The sequence below is a fragment of the Macrobrachium nipponense genome, chromosome 30, assembly GCF_015104395.2.
Source record: "Macrobrachium nipponense isolate FS-2020 chromosome 30, ASM1510439v2, whole genome shotgun sequence".
Lineage (NCBI taxonomy): Eukaryota > Metazoa > Arthropoda > Malacostraca > Decapoda > Palaemonidae > Macrobrachium > Macrobrachium nipponense.
The window spans coordinates 56,002,254-56,019,137 of NC_087218.1; the positions used below are offsets into that span (position 1 = coordinate 56,002,254).

General features: G+C 33.3%; 1 protein-coding gene across 1 annotated transcript in view; it reads left to right on the plus strand.

The window, feature by feature from the left end:
• Positions 1-16,505, plus strand: part of LOC135202165 (uncharacterized) — a 193,387-nt gene extending 176,882 nt beyond the window's left edge. The window contains 15 exon segments of the mRNA XM_064231420.1: positions 147-303; positions 1,541-1,661; positions 1,872-2,115; positions 2,489-2,655; positions 3,537-3,683; positions 4,226-4,345; positions 5,318-5,494; positions 6,336-6,480; positions 7,465-7,647; positions 9,764-9,936; positions 11,051-11,198; positions 12,778-13,023; positions 13,761-13,974; positions 14,602-14,760; positions 15,834-16,505. Of these exon segments, the coding sequence (XP_064087490.1) occupies positions 147-303; positions 1,541-1,661; positions 1,872-2,115; positions 2,489-2,655; positions 3,537-3,683; positions 4,226-4,345; positions 5,318-5,494; positions 6,336-6,480; positions 7,465-7,647; positions 9,764-9,936; positions 11,051-11,198; positions 12,778-13,023; positions 13,761-13,974; positions 14,602-14,760; positions 15,834-15,993 (2,561 nt within the window). The 3' untranslated portion in view covers positions 15,994-16,505.
• Positions 16,506-16,884: the final 379 nt, after the last annotated feature.

Here is a 16,884-nt window from a genome sequence, read left to right on the forward strand (position 1 = left end):
TTCTGTATAAATACTGTATAGGATGAGGTGGCTTATGCTGTTCAGTTTTCTTCTTAGAAACTCATCCTTCCTGGGGTCAGGCCATGACTTCCTAGTCAAAGTTAAATTTATTTGTCCGATTGAATGAATTTTTTTTCTTTTTCAAGGTCATTATCTTTCTTTTGGTGGAGATCTTGCGGGACATCAGATACGAACAGCTCAATTACGATCAAAGGTCTTCAGTGGAAAGCCCACCACTCACTGCTCTTTCAGAATGTGGTACCAGTTACGTGGGAACAACCCCGGAGATATCAATATTTACAGGTTTGTTTTTATTCAATATAGCTCAGGGTACTTTGCCTTTTTAATTTTTTTAAAATTTGAGTGTATCTAATTATACAGAGGCATGAGATCATCCTCCTCTGTTGAAATATTTTGCTCTTGATGTTCATTCTGGAGACCAAAACATATGACATAAGTAGACCATAGGGTCAAATTTTACAACAGTTGCGCAGCCTATATCTCAGTCCGTAGCAGCTTACATGGAAAGCAGTAGAAGATAACTTATTCATCATAATGAAATATACCTGATGAGACACCTACCCGACCGAAATACAACAGTCTCAAGATCACATATTTTTGTTGCCTTTTGTTTAATAATTGATAACAATTTCATTGATGTTGATATTTCTGTTGCCTTGGTGTTGTAGGCTTTTGTCAACTGAATTTCCTAATTCAGTGCAATTGCATTACTTTCCATAGTGTTTCTTGCCCAGTCACATCTTAGCTGTAATGTTGTGTTATATTATTTTTATATTATGTATCAGTCCAGGCTACTCTTATATGTTTACTCTTGAATTAGTTGTGGTTAATATCATATACATCTTATATTATCATATACATCTTACATCCAGAAGAGTTGTTTAGGCAGAACCCTTTGCTTTGTGGTTTTAAATACCTTGAGAGCTTAAGTTACATTTTCTCATCTCATTACTTGGTCCCATATTTGTGGGCATTTGGAAGGCACAGTACATTATGGAGAAAAGGGATAGATGAAGACTTGGACATGATGGGAGTTAAGGCAGAAAGAGCACAAGACAGAAAAGAGTTGAGAGAACTTATTTTACATCAGTTGTGAAACACTGATATGGAAAGCTTTATCATTATGCTAAATATGAGTGTTTATTACTACATATGTTCATGCATAGAATGTTTAATTTTTATCCAAATACTTTGTGTTTTTACCAGAAATGAAGAAAATGCATTCCTTTGGGCAAAAGAGTTATATAGGTCAAGTGTCAATTCTATTTACCTTTTGGTTTGTTGCTTCAATTTAGCACTTGGAGGCTCTTTTCCCCTTGTTTGGTTGTTTCTTTTTCAGTAAAATTACCAACTGTACAAGGCTTTCATATATGACAAAGTTCTCTTATACCTACCTCTTCTAATTTGTCATTTCATAGTAAAAGGTAACAGGAATAGTGCAGTCTTCAAGGCAGATGCCATAAGTCTTTCATTATTTAAATGGTTAAAACTGTTTGTTGATATAAAATTTTTCATTCAGACGATTCTCCTATTACGATGATGGCCTACAGCTGATAGACACCAATGATCCATTACTTGAGGATATATGGCTCAGAATTGAATGCAATGCTCAAAACATGACAGTCAATGATGATTATGCGGTAAGAATATTGATATTGCTTTGTTGGTAATATGGTTCAGTAGGCAGTTAGTGTTATTTTCATAAGTTTCTTCTATAATACTAAACTTAGCACTATATCTGAAATTTTTAATGTCTCTTTTATGTATTCTTCCATAAGATTCTATTACTGTAAATAATTGCTACACCCTTTGAATAGTGTAAGTCTAAGATATTGATTTTCCTCTTCCAGATTGTTATAGAGGGTCGGATAATGCAAGAGGATGGTGGATATTTGGCTATTGATGACTTATCCATGACCCCTGGTTGTGAACTGTCTGATAACCAACACCTTCCAGGTGAGGATGTTATTTCCACTCCAGTCCCCATCTGCCCACCAGGTCAACTGGCTTGTAATAATGGAAAATGTTACACCCCCACAGAAGCCTGCAACTTCCGTGATGATTGTGGCGATGGCACAGATGAAATTGGTTGCAGTAAGTTGAACGATTAATTAATTTCTAATTATGCAAACTGTTTCTCAAGGAGTAACTTTAGAGTCGTGACAAATAATTTTCAATTATGCAAACTTTTTCTCAAGGAGTGATTTCAGAGTCGTGACAAAAAAGGATGATGGTCATATCAGTCATCTGAGGGAAAAATAGCATCCAAGGTAGTATCTCCATTAACCTTTATGCTAGATATAATTTTATAGATATTTTTCTGCATTTCTTATTGTGTGTACTAAATGTGCTGATCTTGATCATAATGTTTCCACAGAAGAGACTCGCAGGCAGTGTGCTAATATAATGCTTGAAAACAATAATTAAAATCCATTGTAGCAATTTATTTTAACCTTTCCTTCCTTAGCCAAGAGCTGCAACTTTGAAACAGAAGGTGATTTATGTGGCTGGTTTGATGACTTGAGCAGTTCTGTTCACTGGCTTAGAAGTGGCTTCCCAGCAGATCCACCAGGACCAGATGCAGACCACAATCATAAGTCAACGACTCATGACCTTGTTGCAGCAAAGGAGAAGGTTTGGGATTTTTATTTGATTTTTTTTATTTCCTTTGAAATGATGCGTGAAAATAGATTAAAATTATGCTATTATGTTGTCCAAATCTTTTTGCAATGTGATTAATTCATGATTTTTTATTTTTTGTCTTGTATACATTACTATACTACCTGAATTCCAAGTAACCTTTTGTTTTACTTAATATTTCATTAGTTTAAATTTATTTCCCTTAACTGATCTAGTTTAAGTTTCAGCTTTATTTAAACCAGCTCAACAATAAACTATTTAGCTAGGATTTTCTTTGTATGGTTTTCTAGACATTCCATTTTCACTCTTGTAATTCTGAACAAATAATATGTTTACATTGAATGGTTAGCTGGCAAATAATGTAAGAGAGTATCCTGGTGACATTTGAGTGGAATATTCAGACTTGTAGTATAGTATTATTTTTTTGACTACCACAGTATTATTTTTTTACTACCAGTTCTAATTGATTACTGGTAATATTCTAATGGTTTCAGTAAATCTTTTCATTTTACATTTGAATAACTTACATCAGTGAATTTTAAGGAAAACTTGTCTATATTTTTCTGTTATTTCTTTTGTTACCTCGCCCTCTTTATTAAGGTCATGGAGGTGTCCAGGTAAATTCTTTTATTTTTCAATAAATGTTATTCAGAAAGCATGCTTTAATTTAGAAGGTTTAGGATGCCTAAGAAAATAATAAGTAATGCAATAAAATGGAACAAAAGTTGGAGGCTTTTATATTTTTGCAGTAGTGCAGCTTTTCCTTAATAGAATCTGTATTGTTTTCTTTGGAAACCAATTCTTTCTTAGCATATAATGTGGTGTTAATTTTTAAAATATATTAAAATACCACTTACTTTGATTCGGTGTTGCAGAGTGAAGGAACAGAAGTTTCAATACTGGAAAGCAAGACGTTCTCATCTGTAGGTCAAAATTGTCACATCAACTTTTTCTATTATCTTGCCACAACAGGAAGTAATCCTATTACTCTGAAGCTTAAGAGGAAGGATAAGTATGGTCAGGTAAGATACTGGCTTGCCACAGTAATCAAGGTTAGGCTTATCTTGTAAACTCACACGAGTGAGTTTGGTTTTAACTTTTATCTTTTACATCTCTGTAGACACTTCTTTACTGTACATCTTGTCACTATCTGTCAGTCAGAAGACTGCACATACCTAAATAACAGTTTACTAAATTTTAAATTATGTATTGGCATGTTAATTAAAATGTTCATCATTATGTTAAACTATCAGTAAACAGTAGTCAAATCCGTTCACATTTTTCAAGTGCAATGCACCATTAGTTTATATTACATATTATTTACTATTCTGTATTTCTGAAAACTGTCTGGTTAAGTTTTATTTATTTTATTTCAAATATGAAACAATTAATGCAATATACTTGAGCCATTCATTCATTCAGAATTGTTTTAATTATGAAACTTGTATGGTTTATATAAAGATTTGCTAAAATGTAGCTTAATATGTTGAGTTATTTGTATATGGAAATACTTACCATCATTTTTTATATTCTATTGTTATTTTTCCAAATCATACTCTACCAGATTGAGGACATGTTTACTGATCATTCAACAAATAATCCGGAGTGGAAAACTGTCTTTGTCAAAGTCACTGGAAAACGAGATTTCAAGTTATTTTTCCAAGCAGATTTTGGGGAAGATGCTGTAAGTTTCACCCTGACCTTATTTAAAATATATAATGTGACTTGCCTGTAAAAATTACAACGTTCTCTGGTATATTTAGGATATAATTATTCACCGGGCGACACAAGTCCTCCCCAGAAATAGATTTTTCCTTCGTCAAAATCCCTTTTTTCAAGTGATATAGTCTTTAGGGTGAAACCTCTTAAGTGGCATAAAGCAATTCAAAGGATGCAGGACAATTCCAGGAGTGTTCATACAACAGCCCATTAGGTACTTTGCAGCATTGAAAAACTGATGGAGTGTGCAGCTGACAAAATTATGAGGTGGAAAGAAAATGATTCCGTATGGTATTCCAGTTAACAACCTTAACCTAAAACAGTAGTGAAACAATACCTATGAGTAAAGTTACTGATAATGAGGTACATCTTTAAGTAACATTTACAATTACGTATTGTTGATAGTCATGAATAAAGTACAGTATACTTACTTTTGGAAAGTACTATCCAGAATATTGTAAATTAATGAAAAGTTCTCCCACAAAAAAAAAGTGTTTAATTTTTTTTTTTATGTGAAACCTAGACTTTTCTTCCCTAGTAATATTATAGAATTTCAATTTTCTTTCAATCCAAACCAGGTTTGGATTAGTTCAGACAATTAGGTAACTTGCATCAATAATATAAAGTGCTGTCCATCAGGTACCCGATTTAGGAGTGCATATGTAATCCCTCAGTGAATTATTTGGCTTTTGGCTATTGGTGTCAGCTTATTTGTGGGCTTTTTTTTTTTTAAATTGTTCTGATATACCAGGATGAATTCCCAAATTAGTTTCATCTACATAATGCAAAAAATTTAGCTGCTTGTTTTTATCTTTTAAAAAGAATTCAGTAATGCCTAAGTTGGCGAGGGAAAGTATTACACATTTCGAATCACTTCTGAATCTTCACACTTCACATTTTATTTTATATGAAAATTCATAACATTCTTCTCCCTCAGGTACATGTTGCTCTAGATGATATTACTTTCTATTCATGCGCACCAGAAACTGATGAATGTCAAGATGAAATAGAGTTTCAGTGTGACAATGGTCCGTGCATTCCCAGGGAATATGCCTGCGATGCCAAGTATGACTGCTCTGATCACAGTGATGAATACAAGTGCCCTGCAGTAGTGGTGAGTTATGTACCAGATTATAAATAATTTTATGTATTCAGTTTTAGATCATTTTAAAATGATATATGTCATATAAATTACATTACTAGTACATCAAAGACTTGACACTTCTAAGGTATGTAACATCCAACGCTCAATGAACAAGGTAGGGTACATAGCGTGATGGGAAACCTGAAAATGCTGCTTACTTACTTGTTACCATAGCCAGATTATGTATTTTATGTTTTCTTCAAAATGGAAAATATGTAGCACACGTAATTAAGAAATAAACATATTTTAAAACTATATTACAGTATTACGTATTTTAAAAATTATGGATGACAGGTTGAGGTTTCTATTATATGAGAATAAAAGTAAAAAAATGACTTACAAACAATAACACTTCATATATTTGTTGGTGATTATGTTAAAATTATCCTAAGCTTAAACTGCATTTTAAATCTTTTTACTTATCTTGCATAAACATCTATTGTTGATAATTTTATAAATAGAGATGAGTAGACTATCATAATACCTTTCTTGCACTAAGTTATTATTGTTTGTTACAAAAGATGGTTTATTATTTTTATGGTATTTTTCCTTTCACTATTAGAAACAAAATTATTGCTTCCTTCCAAATCATCTTACCGTAAGTACATAAATACACTTCTATATACAAAGTTTATGCATTAAGATATTAATCTATATCCCTCGAGGTGTATCTCAATGCTTTATATCCACAATGTTTTCAGGGAACAATCATATCCATCATGTTAGAAAATAACACCTATTTTTGGTGTAAAGAAATACTGTACATTTTTCTTTTATGAGAGACTAATGACAAATTTATATAACTTCTCAGGGCAACTGTAATTTTGATTCACCTTCTTGGTTGACCTCATGTGCCTACTCCCAAGCAACAGATGATGATCTAGATTGGGGCCAGAGTTTGAGATCTCCTGACATTCACACAGGACCCCAACAAGACCACACTCCCGGATCTGTTGGTATGCTCAGAGTAATATTTTGTGTACTGTGTGTAGAAACTTGTGAATGTAATGAATATCTGTAAATATCATCTTAACAATATTGTGTTTATTGCAGTTTTAATTTTTTTTTTATTCACTGAATGTCTTATGTAATGTGGAGCTGAATATTTCTAATACTTTGTCAGTTTTCATTTGAAATATGCTAAATCTGCATTACATTTTGTGCAACTGAGAAGAAAACAGGAGGCATTTGCTAAAAAATTAAACAAACAATAGCAGCAAATTAAAGTTTAGTATAGTTTGAAAAATATTTGTCACATTTGATGAAGCTCATTCTTGATTTTCATTGTAAATTAAGCATTAATACCTTGTATTACAATAGTAAATGATCATTTGTATTGATGTGGCACTTCAATACAGTTCATAAGTTCTCTCACTTTTTAAGAGAGATGCTTTTCAATTATCTTCACTTGTTTTTGTTTAAATGTGATACAGCAAGTTGTGCATCCTTGTCATTTTGCTGTAGGTAGAGATTGGCAGCGTTAGCTCCTTTACTAATGGACTCGGTAGGACAAATCCACAAGTTGGATTTTTGTGTTCTTTTAAAACTTCTCTCAACCTTTTTAATAATCGGTTTTCTATGGCCACAATACATTTTTTACTAATCAATTTGCAATCATTCTTATGCTTTTTATACTGCCCACCACTAGATTTTAAAAGAGGTTACAAAGATTAATGAATGAAAGAACTGCATTTAAAAACAAAGATGATGACCTAAGTATCCAAAGTATAGGAGCATTCATGAAAAGATTAGAAAACAGATTAGTCTTTTTGTTACCTTATTAGTTCTTGTATAATGCTAATCCTTTAGAATGAAAGTTGTCTGGAATTTCTACATGCTTTTACTTCAGGAAATATCAAACTTTCAGTCATTCTCTACAAGAAAATATGAACAAAGAAAATGGTAATCATGTTTGACTTGTATGTACTCTTATATTCCAGGTCAGTATGTATATGTAGCAAGCAGTGAGAAAGTTCCAGGATTAATTGGAGCTTTGGTTATCAAGCATGAATACCCAGCATCAAAGGGAGTATGCTTTATCAGACTTTGGTATTACATGCATACAGATGCTTTTACTGTGAACGGTGAACTCAACATTGGCATCCTCAGGGTATATTTGGAATGTGAGTTTTGGTTATATTTTAAATATCAATTTTTTTCCTTTCTTTGGTCTGTGTTTATTGATTCCACAACAATTGAAAACAAAACTCCTTGGAAGATACTTCTCTCCAGATTTTTTAGCCCAGACTGCACTCTTGTAGAAATGATGTTAGTTTGGTCATTGGTATTTCCATCAAATAATTTCGTAATCAGATGAGTGTGTAATAACATGCTCCTTTTTATAGAGCAATCATAATTTACTCAAGGTCACTTAATCCAAGAAATGTTTACAGCTTAGATTTGTATTCTCCCGACTAGTTATTTAATTTGTTGACAATTAAATCCTGTCTGTCCCCCCTCTGGAACTCATCATAATCTACTCAATACCACTTAATCCAAGAAATGTTTACAGCCTACATCTGTATTCTCCCAACTAGTTATTTAATTTGATGACAATGAAATCCTCTGTCTCCTTTATGAATAGTCTGGATGTACAGATTGCTTCAAACTTGAAATGGACATATAATTGAGAATGCCAAGCTTACATCTAAATATTTCATTTTCATTTTTAATTTTTTTTTTTACCCATTAAGTAATGCATTTTTATTGCCCATGTCAAACTTTTCATGTTGCATTTACATTTGAAAAGTTATACTTGAGCTGAAGAAAAATTTGTTTCTTCAACTTTCAGTTGGTTTCCACATCCTGCATTGTCTCTGTATTTGAGCTTCATTCTTTTAAAAGAATTGTGTCATGCTTCCTTTAGGAGGACTTTTTCACCATCCTTTGGGCCAGGTCTGGGTGAAGTTAAGTTCCCCGATGCTTGTCAGAAGATATTAAGCAGAGATACTACTTTTCCATTACTGCTAATTCATTACTGTATAAAGTATTTCACAGGCTGGGTTATACCAATGAATTGTCATACATTTTTGTTTTACCATAATGTAAATCCAGAAGGCTTCAACTCCTTTGGCCTGTTTAGATTTTTAAAATTACTGTAGCTACGACAAAACGAAAAAAAAATTGTTTATATAAACCCATTTAATCATCAAATAGTCTTAGATTATGCAGAATACATTCATGTGCAAAACGTGAAGCATTTCCAAGAAAACTATTCCAGAACACATTATCAGCCAACTCTCAGATCTTTGCAGATGTCCACAAATACAGTACTATTCTCTTCCCATGACAACATTAATTAAAGAAATAAGAATGGAGGAGGAAACCATAGTTTATGATCAGTTGGATGGCTCACTAACAGGAGGAAAGAACATCACTTAGATATGATGACTGCCCCGAATGATACAATTTTTCTTTACACCAATTCTTGTAAACTGCACATGGAAGTGTGGAAGTTAACATATGCCGCTATAAGAATGGCACTGCAAATAGAGGCCCTTCTCTAACAATTACATGATGGTGCTGCAGGACTTATCATTCCTGCCAGCACAGGTAAATTCACTCAGAAGTAGACAGAAGAAAAATCACATAATAAGTAAAAACAGACAACCAAAGGTAACCATCACTGTGCTGTGAAAGAGGAAAAAGGGAAAGAATTTACTAACAAACATTACAATGCAAACAATGAACCCAACTAAAGACAACGGAAAAAATTGATAATAGCCCCATTAACGTAACAGCTATGATGGCAGAAGTTAATGGTTAAGTAGGGGAACACGGAAAAAAGAAACTAAAGAGCAGTACGCTACTCACAGTAATAGCAGGGTAATGCATTGGTTGTCTGCCAAAGGGTAATTCATTGGAAAAACTCACAAAACATTATAAGCACATAACAGAAAGCGAAATGTGAACAAAACTTAAAATGGAATTCTGTCAGTGGCTCATGGTGAAACATAGTGGAAATGCTAGTAAGGGCTGGAGCAAATGACAGTACCAAGGCAGACAGAAGAATGTCTATTAGTCGAGTATCCACAAGGATCAAGGAGTTGGCAATTCACATGTACTGGAATTGTTTCCTTTGAAATGGTTCATGTTATGCACCTAGTTGTATTCCACACAGTTTGAGGCTATTTTATGATTAATGGGTTTATAATTTGTTAAATTTATCTGTAGATAAAAAAAATAGTTTTTACCTAACCTAATGTTCTCAAAATAAACAGCACAAATCATTTTTTATAGCAATAACTGGAGAAAGACAGCTAGTGTTACTTCGAAGTGGTAATGGACCAGCTTATTGGCAAGAGGAGGTCATTCAGGTGGACATAAACAACAACTTTAATATTGTCTTTGAAGCTGAAACAGGGGATTCTGACAAGACTTACATAGCACTTGATGATGTTTCATTAACACCGGTAAGTAAATTTTTACTGGTGGTACAGGGCTTATTGTTTATTGTTTAATATTATTAGAAAGTATGACTTGGTGTGAGGAACCTAATTAAAAAAAAAAAAAATATCACCATACATACCGAGATTTTTATGGATAAAATAAAAGATGTTTAATTTGAAATTGTTGTGGAACATGCTGAGAGGTAACTGTTGGGTACTGCTAAAAGAAAATTTCAACAACCTGTTCTGTTTAATGTGATTTGAAGAATTCTCTGTTTTTTGGTAGAGATATGATAAGATAGACAATTATTCTATATACTAAGCAGCACATCACCAGCATTAATATAATACATGATCATTGTTGAAGTTTAAATAATTATTTGCTAGAAATTATTCTAACTTATGAATTCCTTGTCCGTAAGAAATTACTGAAAGAGGGTCAATATATTCTTACCAGCATGTTCTAAGATCTAATTCTAAGAGAATTAATACTGTATAGCCTCTCCACTCCATAAAAATAATAGAAAAGACTAACAACATCAATTATATCACATGCAAGAAGAAAAATTTTGCAAGATCACTAGTTCCTTTAATGAACCATTTAACTTGAATTACCCACTAGCCTATCTGTTGTAAAGTGTTCCAACCTAGGGCTCTGTGTTCTACTAATCCTGTGTTGGCAAGATGTGACCCTAGGCAGGGGCAGACCCTAATACTGGTTATTACTGAATCTTGAAATAGCCACGAAACTTGCTCTTGTCTAGTTATGCTGATGAATTAATCAAACGTGACAGTAAGGACACTATTTTTTCCTGCCATCGGAAAGTTTATGAAACAACTCTTTCAAAGTATCCAGTCCTACATTGTAATGAAAGAACACTAAAGATATTAATTTAAAAAAGAATAATAATTGTTTAAGCATACATACTGCTAAAGATGTTAATTAAAAAAGAATACCATAACTATTGTTTAATTAATAAAACATTCTTATTAAACATCAGATAAAATAGCAAGGTTAAGACGGATTATATTGGCAAGATACCTTGACTATAAACATTTTAAATAGCAAGATACCTTGACTATAAACATTTTAAACTGATATATAGTAATTGATTAAAAACATCTGATTTTCTTCTAGGAATGTGAAACAGGCATTGGCCCATCACCATCAAATAGTACCTGTGAGGAAGATGAATTTAAATGTTATACTGAAGAATGCATACCACTTGATTTTCAATGTGATTGTTTCTATGACTGCATGGATGGATCTGATGAAAAGAATTGTCGTAAGTAATTAAATAATTTTTTTTTCTTGGTTAAACTAGAAGGTCCATCACACCCCAGTAATATTGTGTTCATTCACAATACAATCCACAGTATGTAGCACTGTATTATAATATATTCCATTCACCCATTATCATGGAATTATATGAAGATTTATTTTTAGGAATTTTTGCAGTTTTGTCATATTTTCTAAGCAGGGTTGGGCTTACACTGACAAAAACTCAGACTTACTTAGTTCAGAGAGAACTACCTATATCTATATATGGTTATCAAGTCATAGCTTTTAGCAAGACTAGCTCAGAAAGGAATCAGTATCTTAGGTAAGAAGTACTTTTATTTCCTGTAAAAAAAAAACGCACACACACACACACACTAGAAAAGTGGCTATCTCAGGGTCATTTCTTGTCCGTTTGAGAAGCGAGTCTCATCACATTCAGCTTGCTTACTAATGTGTTGGCAGTGATGACTAAAGCTACTTGAATGGTTAAAATTCAAATTAGCACATATTCCAATGAAGAAAAAAGCTACACAGCAAGTTTCCCTTGGAAGAATGCATATACGTATGCAAAAATTTAAACAAAGAAGTGAAGGGTAATAAAGAGTACTTAATACTGTAAATATAAATATATTATAATAATAATACACAAAAGCTGATTACTGAATGTGTTATTCATAGCAAAGAAACAATTATTGAATAAATGAGAGGTAAAAGAAGAGGCACTTTATCTGTCGAGTAACAAAAGTGGTTTTGACCTCAGGTAAGTAAACAGATACAGCCATAGATATATCTGGTCAGCATTAGCACCTCTTCTCTTGGGCAGATTCTTGACATCTTGCTTTAAAATCAATAAATATGGATTTGGTGACTGTTTCTAGCCCCCTGTTTTTTTAAAGTTCAGAGTCCCTTTTATTATATACATGAATATGTCAGTAAGGCACAAAATGCTTGTTGAAGAAGTTTGCAGGAGTTTTTTTTTTTTATTGCTTTACTACATTTCCTGTTTTCTGTTTAGAGAGTATGAAGAGCCAACTGCATTTCCATGTATATTCCATTTCTTATTTAGTTCCCATCTGTTTTTCATAACTTGTCATTTTCCCTCTTTAAGTGGTTGTTCTATTGCTTCCCATGTGAGTTCCCCGTTGGATGAGTGGTTTTCGCTCTCGGCTAACAATCTGGTGGTCCTTCGTTTGATTCTCGGCTCAGCCAATGTGTAATCAGAGGAATTTATTTCTGACGATAGAAATTCAATTCTCAATATAATGTGGTTCGGATCCCACAATAAGCTGTAGGTCCTGTTGCTAGGTGACCAATTGGTTCCTAGCCACGTAAAAATATCAAATCCCTCGGGCCAGCCCAAGGTGAGCTGTTATTCAGCTCCGTGGTCTGGTAAAACTAAGATATACTTAACTTTTACTTAGCTTCCCATGTGGATAAGATGTTCCTTTGCCTTTTTCTTGTTGTCTTCAGATCAAGGCTAGAAAAGGGGATTTAGTGTTTCCATCTAATTGGCCTTTGCTTTGAGAAAATGACTTGCATGGACATTACAGTATACTTTAATGTGCCCATTATTATTTCATCAGCTGGCACTTGCTCAACTGTTCACACACGCCCAACAACCCCAGGAACCAGCACTACCACAACCATTCCAGGAACTGGCAGCAGCGCCACAACCAGTCCAGGAACTGGCAGCACCACTACTGAAAAACCTTCATGCTTGAAAACAGAGTTTGATTGTAAAGGCGATGGACTGACTTGCATACCAGCTCTACTCCTCTGTGATACTGTTCAAGATTGTCCTAACAATGCTGATGAAAGCGAATGTCCAGGTCAGCCTTTTGGTTACAAAAATGTTAATTTTTGTAGCAAAAAAGTTACAAAAATTAACATGTCTGTTGCTTCAGTTTATATGTTAAGAAATGTTAACCTTACACCTGCACTTAGTGTTACACTACCACTTTCAGTTAATTAATGTTATAAAATGTTATCCTTACATTTGTAATTCCAGATAATGAAATTATGAAATGCTTCCTTACATTTACACTTCCATAAAATTATAAAATTCTATTCTTCAGTTTCCACTAAGATGATAATGAATGTTAAGGAATGTTGAGTCTTACATCTGCAATTTCAGATATAGAATGTTATAACATATAATCCAAAAATAGAATGTTATCACATATAATCCTAACATTTGAACTGTAAGGTATTGAATGTTATTCTTACAATTGCACTTTCAGATAATATTCCAAAAGGTTACCCCTAAGTAATGTTATCCTAATAATTACACTTTTGGAAAAATATGTTGAAATGTTATACATATAGTACATCCCACCAATCATATAATAAGCTACGGATTTTTATGAGATATTTCTCAATATCTAGCTCCATTTTAATTTTAAAATGTAATTTTAAAATAGCTGAAAACTAGAAAAATATTCTTCTCGAGAGTCAAATTATCCTCTAATCCTGCCTTTGTGAAAATAATATTTGTATTTCTTTATAACACAAAATGTAATACTGTACGTATCTCTTGATTTCAATGAAAACCATCCTTTATATCCAGAACATACTCCATGTGACCCGGGATATTACTTCTGCAATGATACTAAACTGGATCCTCCATGCATGGACAAGTCAGAGCTTTGCAATGGTGCCCAATTTTGCTTAGCGTATGATGCAGACGAATCAGTGTGTGATGGCAGTTGTCCCACAAACTACTGCCAAAATGGTGGCACTTGTAGCTCTTCTGGGGCCAGTGGAAATCGCCCCTCTTGCATGTAAGTAAAGTGAAGCATATAGTCTACCTTGTACTGCACTGTGGTAACAGGTTTGACTAACTCTAGAAAAATTAAATTACTGTAGTACATTGAATTTCAAAAGAGCTAACCACTTCAAAAACTAAGAAAGTTAGATTCTTAACATTAATAAACCTCATATTGGGAATTATCATAAATTTTCGTTGAATGTTTGTATGTAGTTCCAATATGACAGTGGTAAAATCTAGTTAGGAAAGTATAGTTATGTTATTATTTTCCTTAGTGACATCGGTGTTTAAATTTCTTTTATTTATATTCTTAAATTTATTTATCTTCATAATTTTTTAACGGACCTGAGTAAAGTAAATAATTAAATAAATAAACTTTAGTCCTTCAAAATTCACCCATGTGATTGATTTAAAACAAAAATGCCAAGTTTTGGTACACCAGGGTTGAGAGAATTGTGTCCTCCAGTAGGTCAATGTTTGTCAGCAATTTGGAGGTAAAATATTTTGAAGGTAAAATGTTTTATGTCTCCCAACACCCAAGTGAATTTTACCAATGGGTAAATGGCCACAAACTATGAGAGTGGAGTATGTTAAGTTATCATTAGTATAAAGTAATTTAACCTGACTATATTTATTTCAGATGTCCTTCAGACTATGCAGGGAACAGATGTGAAATATCTTTAGCACCTCCATCTGGTGGTGGCTTGGGCGCTGGTGCCATCACAGGCATTGTTGTTGCAGTGCTCGCTGTCATCATCCTTATTATATTAGGGGTTTCATACTTTAGAAAAAAGAGACAGTAAGTATTGTGCTTTCTAAAGCCAGATTATTTCGTTTCAAAGTTGACAATTTTCCTTGAATTTTACAATATTTCAACCTACAAGAAGCTGTCTGTAGAATATTCAGGCTCAAGTTTCACTTTTTTCTACTCTTTTTCCCTAGTGTCTGAAGTTGATCAGATTATTAGATTACATCCTAGGATTTATAATCTGATAAGAATTTTTCCAAATATTATTTAGGAAAAGCATAAAGATATACTACATGCTACTTAATTTGAGTACCTATCATATAAGTAGGTTGTCATTTATACACATTTGCTATTAAATTGCACTTTTGTTTGAGCTCAGAACTTTAGAGCAAATCTGACACTGGTCAAATTCAGTGCCTCTTAATTATCTTCAACCCTTTGCTCTATCTACTCTGCTATTTTACTTTTAAAAATTAACAAATTTATACAGCAAAATTTCAATATCCAAATTATGGGCATTTACTTCATTGCCAACTTGTCTTGATAGCCCATATAGTTTGATTGTTTCAATATGCCTGAAATTTTTTTTTCTTCTTTTCCAATATTGTAAGATTTTCTTTACCCCACTTAGTAAACATTTATAGTGCCTAAGTTCTCCCTGTTATTCCTCTTCCTTTCATATTTGGTGAGTACTCCCTTTTTTTGCATTTCTCAGTTGGAACTGAATAAGAAGTAACTCAGTCAATAGTTCTGCCCTTACCATACATAGATCCGTAGTCTCTCTAGTAAGTTATGTCCATGTATATTGTATCCATATTTTTTTGGCCATGGTTTTTTTGAGGTTGATGAAAATCTCTTCTTTCAAAACGCCTCATTGCATCAGGCAGGTTATCACTCGCCATACTTATCCTGAGGAAATTGACATTTCTCAAAACGCCTGATTGAGAAGCATCTAATTGCAGGAAAATGTCATTAGTTGCCATTTTCTTAAACAGACAAAAGATTCCTCTGTTGATTCTCAAAAGTTATTGGCAGTGCCTTCATCAAAAAGCATACCATAAACGTATGGTTGACCCTTTATCGTTTCCACCAAATGTTGAGATTAACCTTTCCTCCTACAACAGAGCTGAACCACCAAGAGATGAGAGCCACTGGGACAACCCAATGCTTAGACCGTATGCTGGCCCAGACTTACCAAAACCGGACTCATATCCTTTAGAAGACTTGGGGCCAACTGGAGTAGCAAATCCTGCTTTTGATGACAAGCCCATTTCCAGTATATAACAATGTGAAGGAAGTTGTTTATGGTGTTCAAGGGCTTTGTGTACCCTTTGCAATAATTGAAGGATAGTCATAAGCATCTCATTTTTAACACTATTTTTATGTAAATATCTGTTCCGTAGAAACACACTCATATTTTGTTGTCATTTGTATTGATTTTAGTCTTTTGTATTGATTGTATTATTGTCACTGCAGTATAGCATTTCAAATGGTCTACATTAGCACTACTAACATTGCTCAAAGGAATTGTGTCATTTTGCAGACAAATGTTAGAAATATTCAACTGGTTACTGAATATGTGTAGCCTATATGTAAATATCCTTTTAACTGTGTTTTTCATTGACGCTTAAGTGTATTATAGGACTGTATGGAACTAGTAGTTCTAACTTCGCATTCATTTATGTTTTTATGTATGTACTTAGTTTACAGTTTATAGTGTACAGTTAGTGCATGTTTAAATGTTCCAAAATACAATAACATTTCATGTAAAACCACAATAAAGTTATGTTACCATATTAGTGTAATTAATAATCAGATTTTGTTCTTCACTCATATGCATGCCTCGAATACTCGTAGAATATAAACATCTATACAGTGTCCAAGCAACATCATAATGTCAGTTGCAGGGTAATAAGTATTATATAATAGACTCCCTTGGAAAATATATAGGGTCTTTCATTTGACTTTATTTTAATGTAAGGTTTAGGCCATGATCCTGGTAAGGATTGGATCCTATCTCAGTTATTCAGTGCCTTTTTATATAACAAATTTTAAAGTAATTTGTATTTTTCCTAACATACAAACCTGAATCTCTACATATGATGGATATACTTTCAGTGCAGCTGGATACGGGCCAGTCAGTGTGTATACCCACCCTTACGCCTGACAGTACAT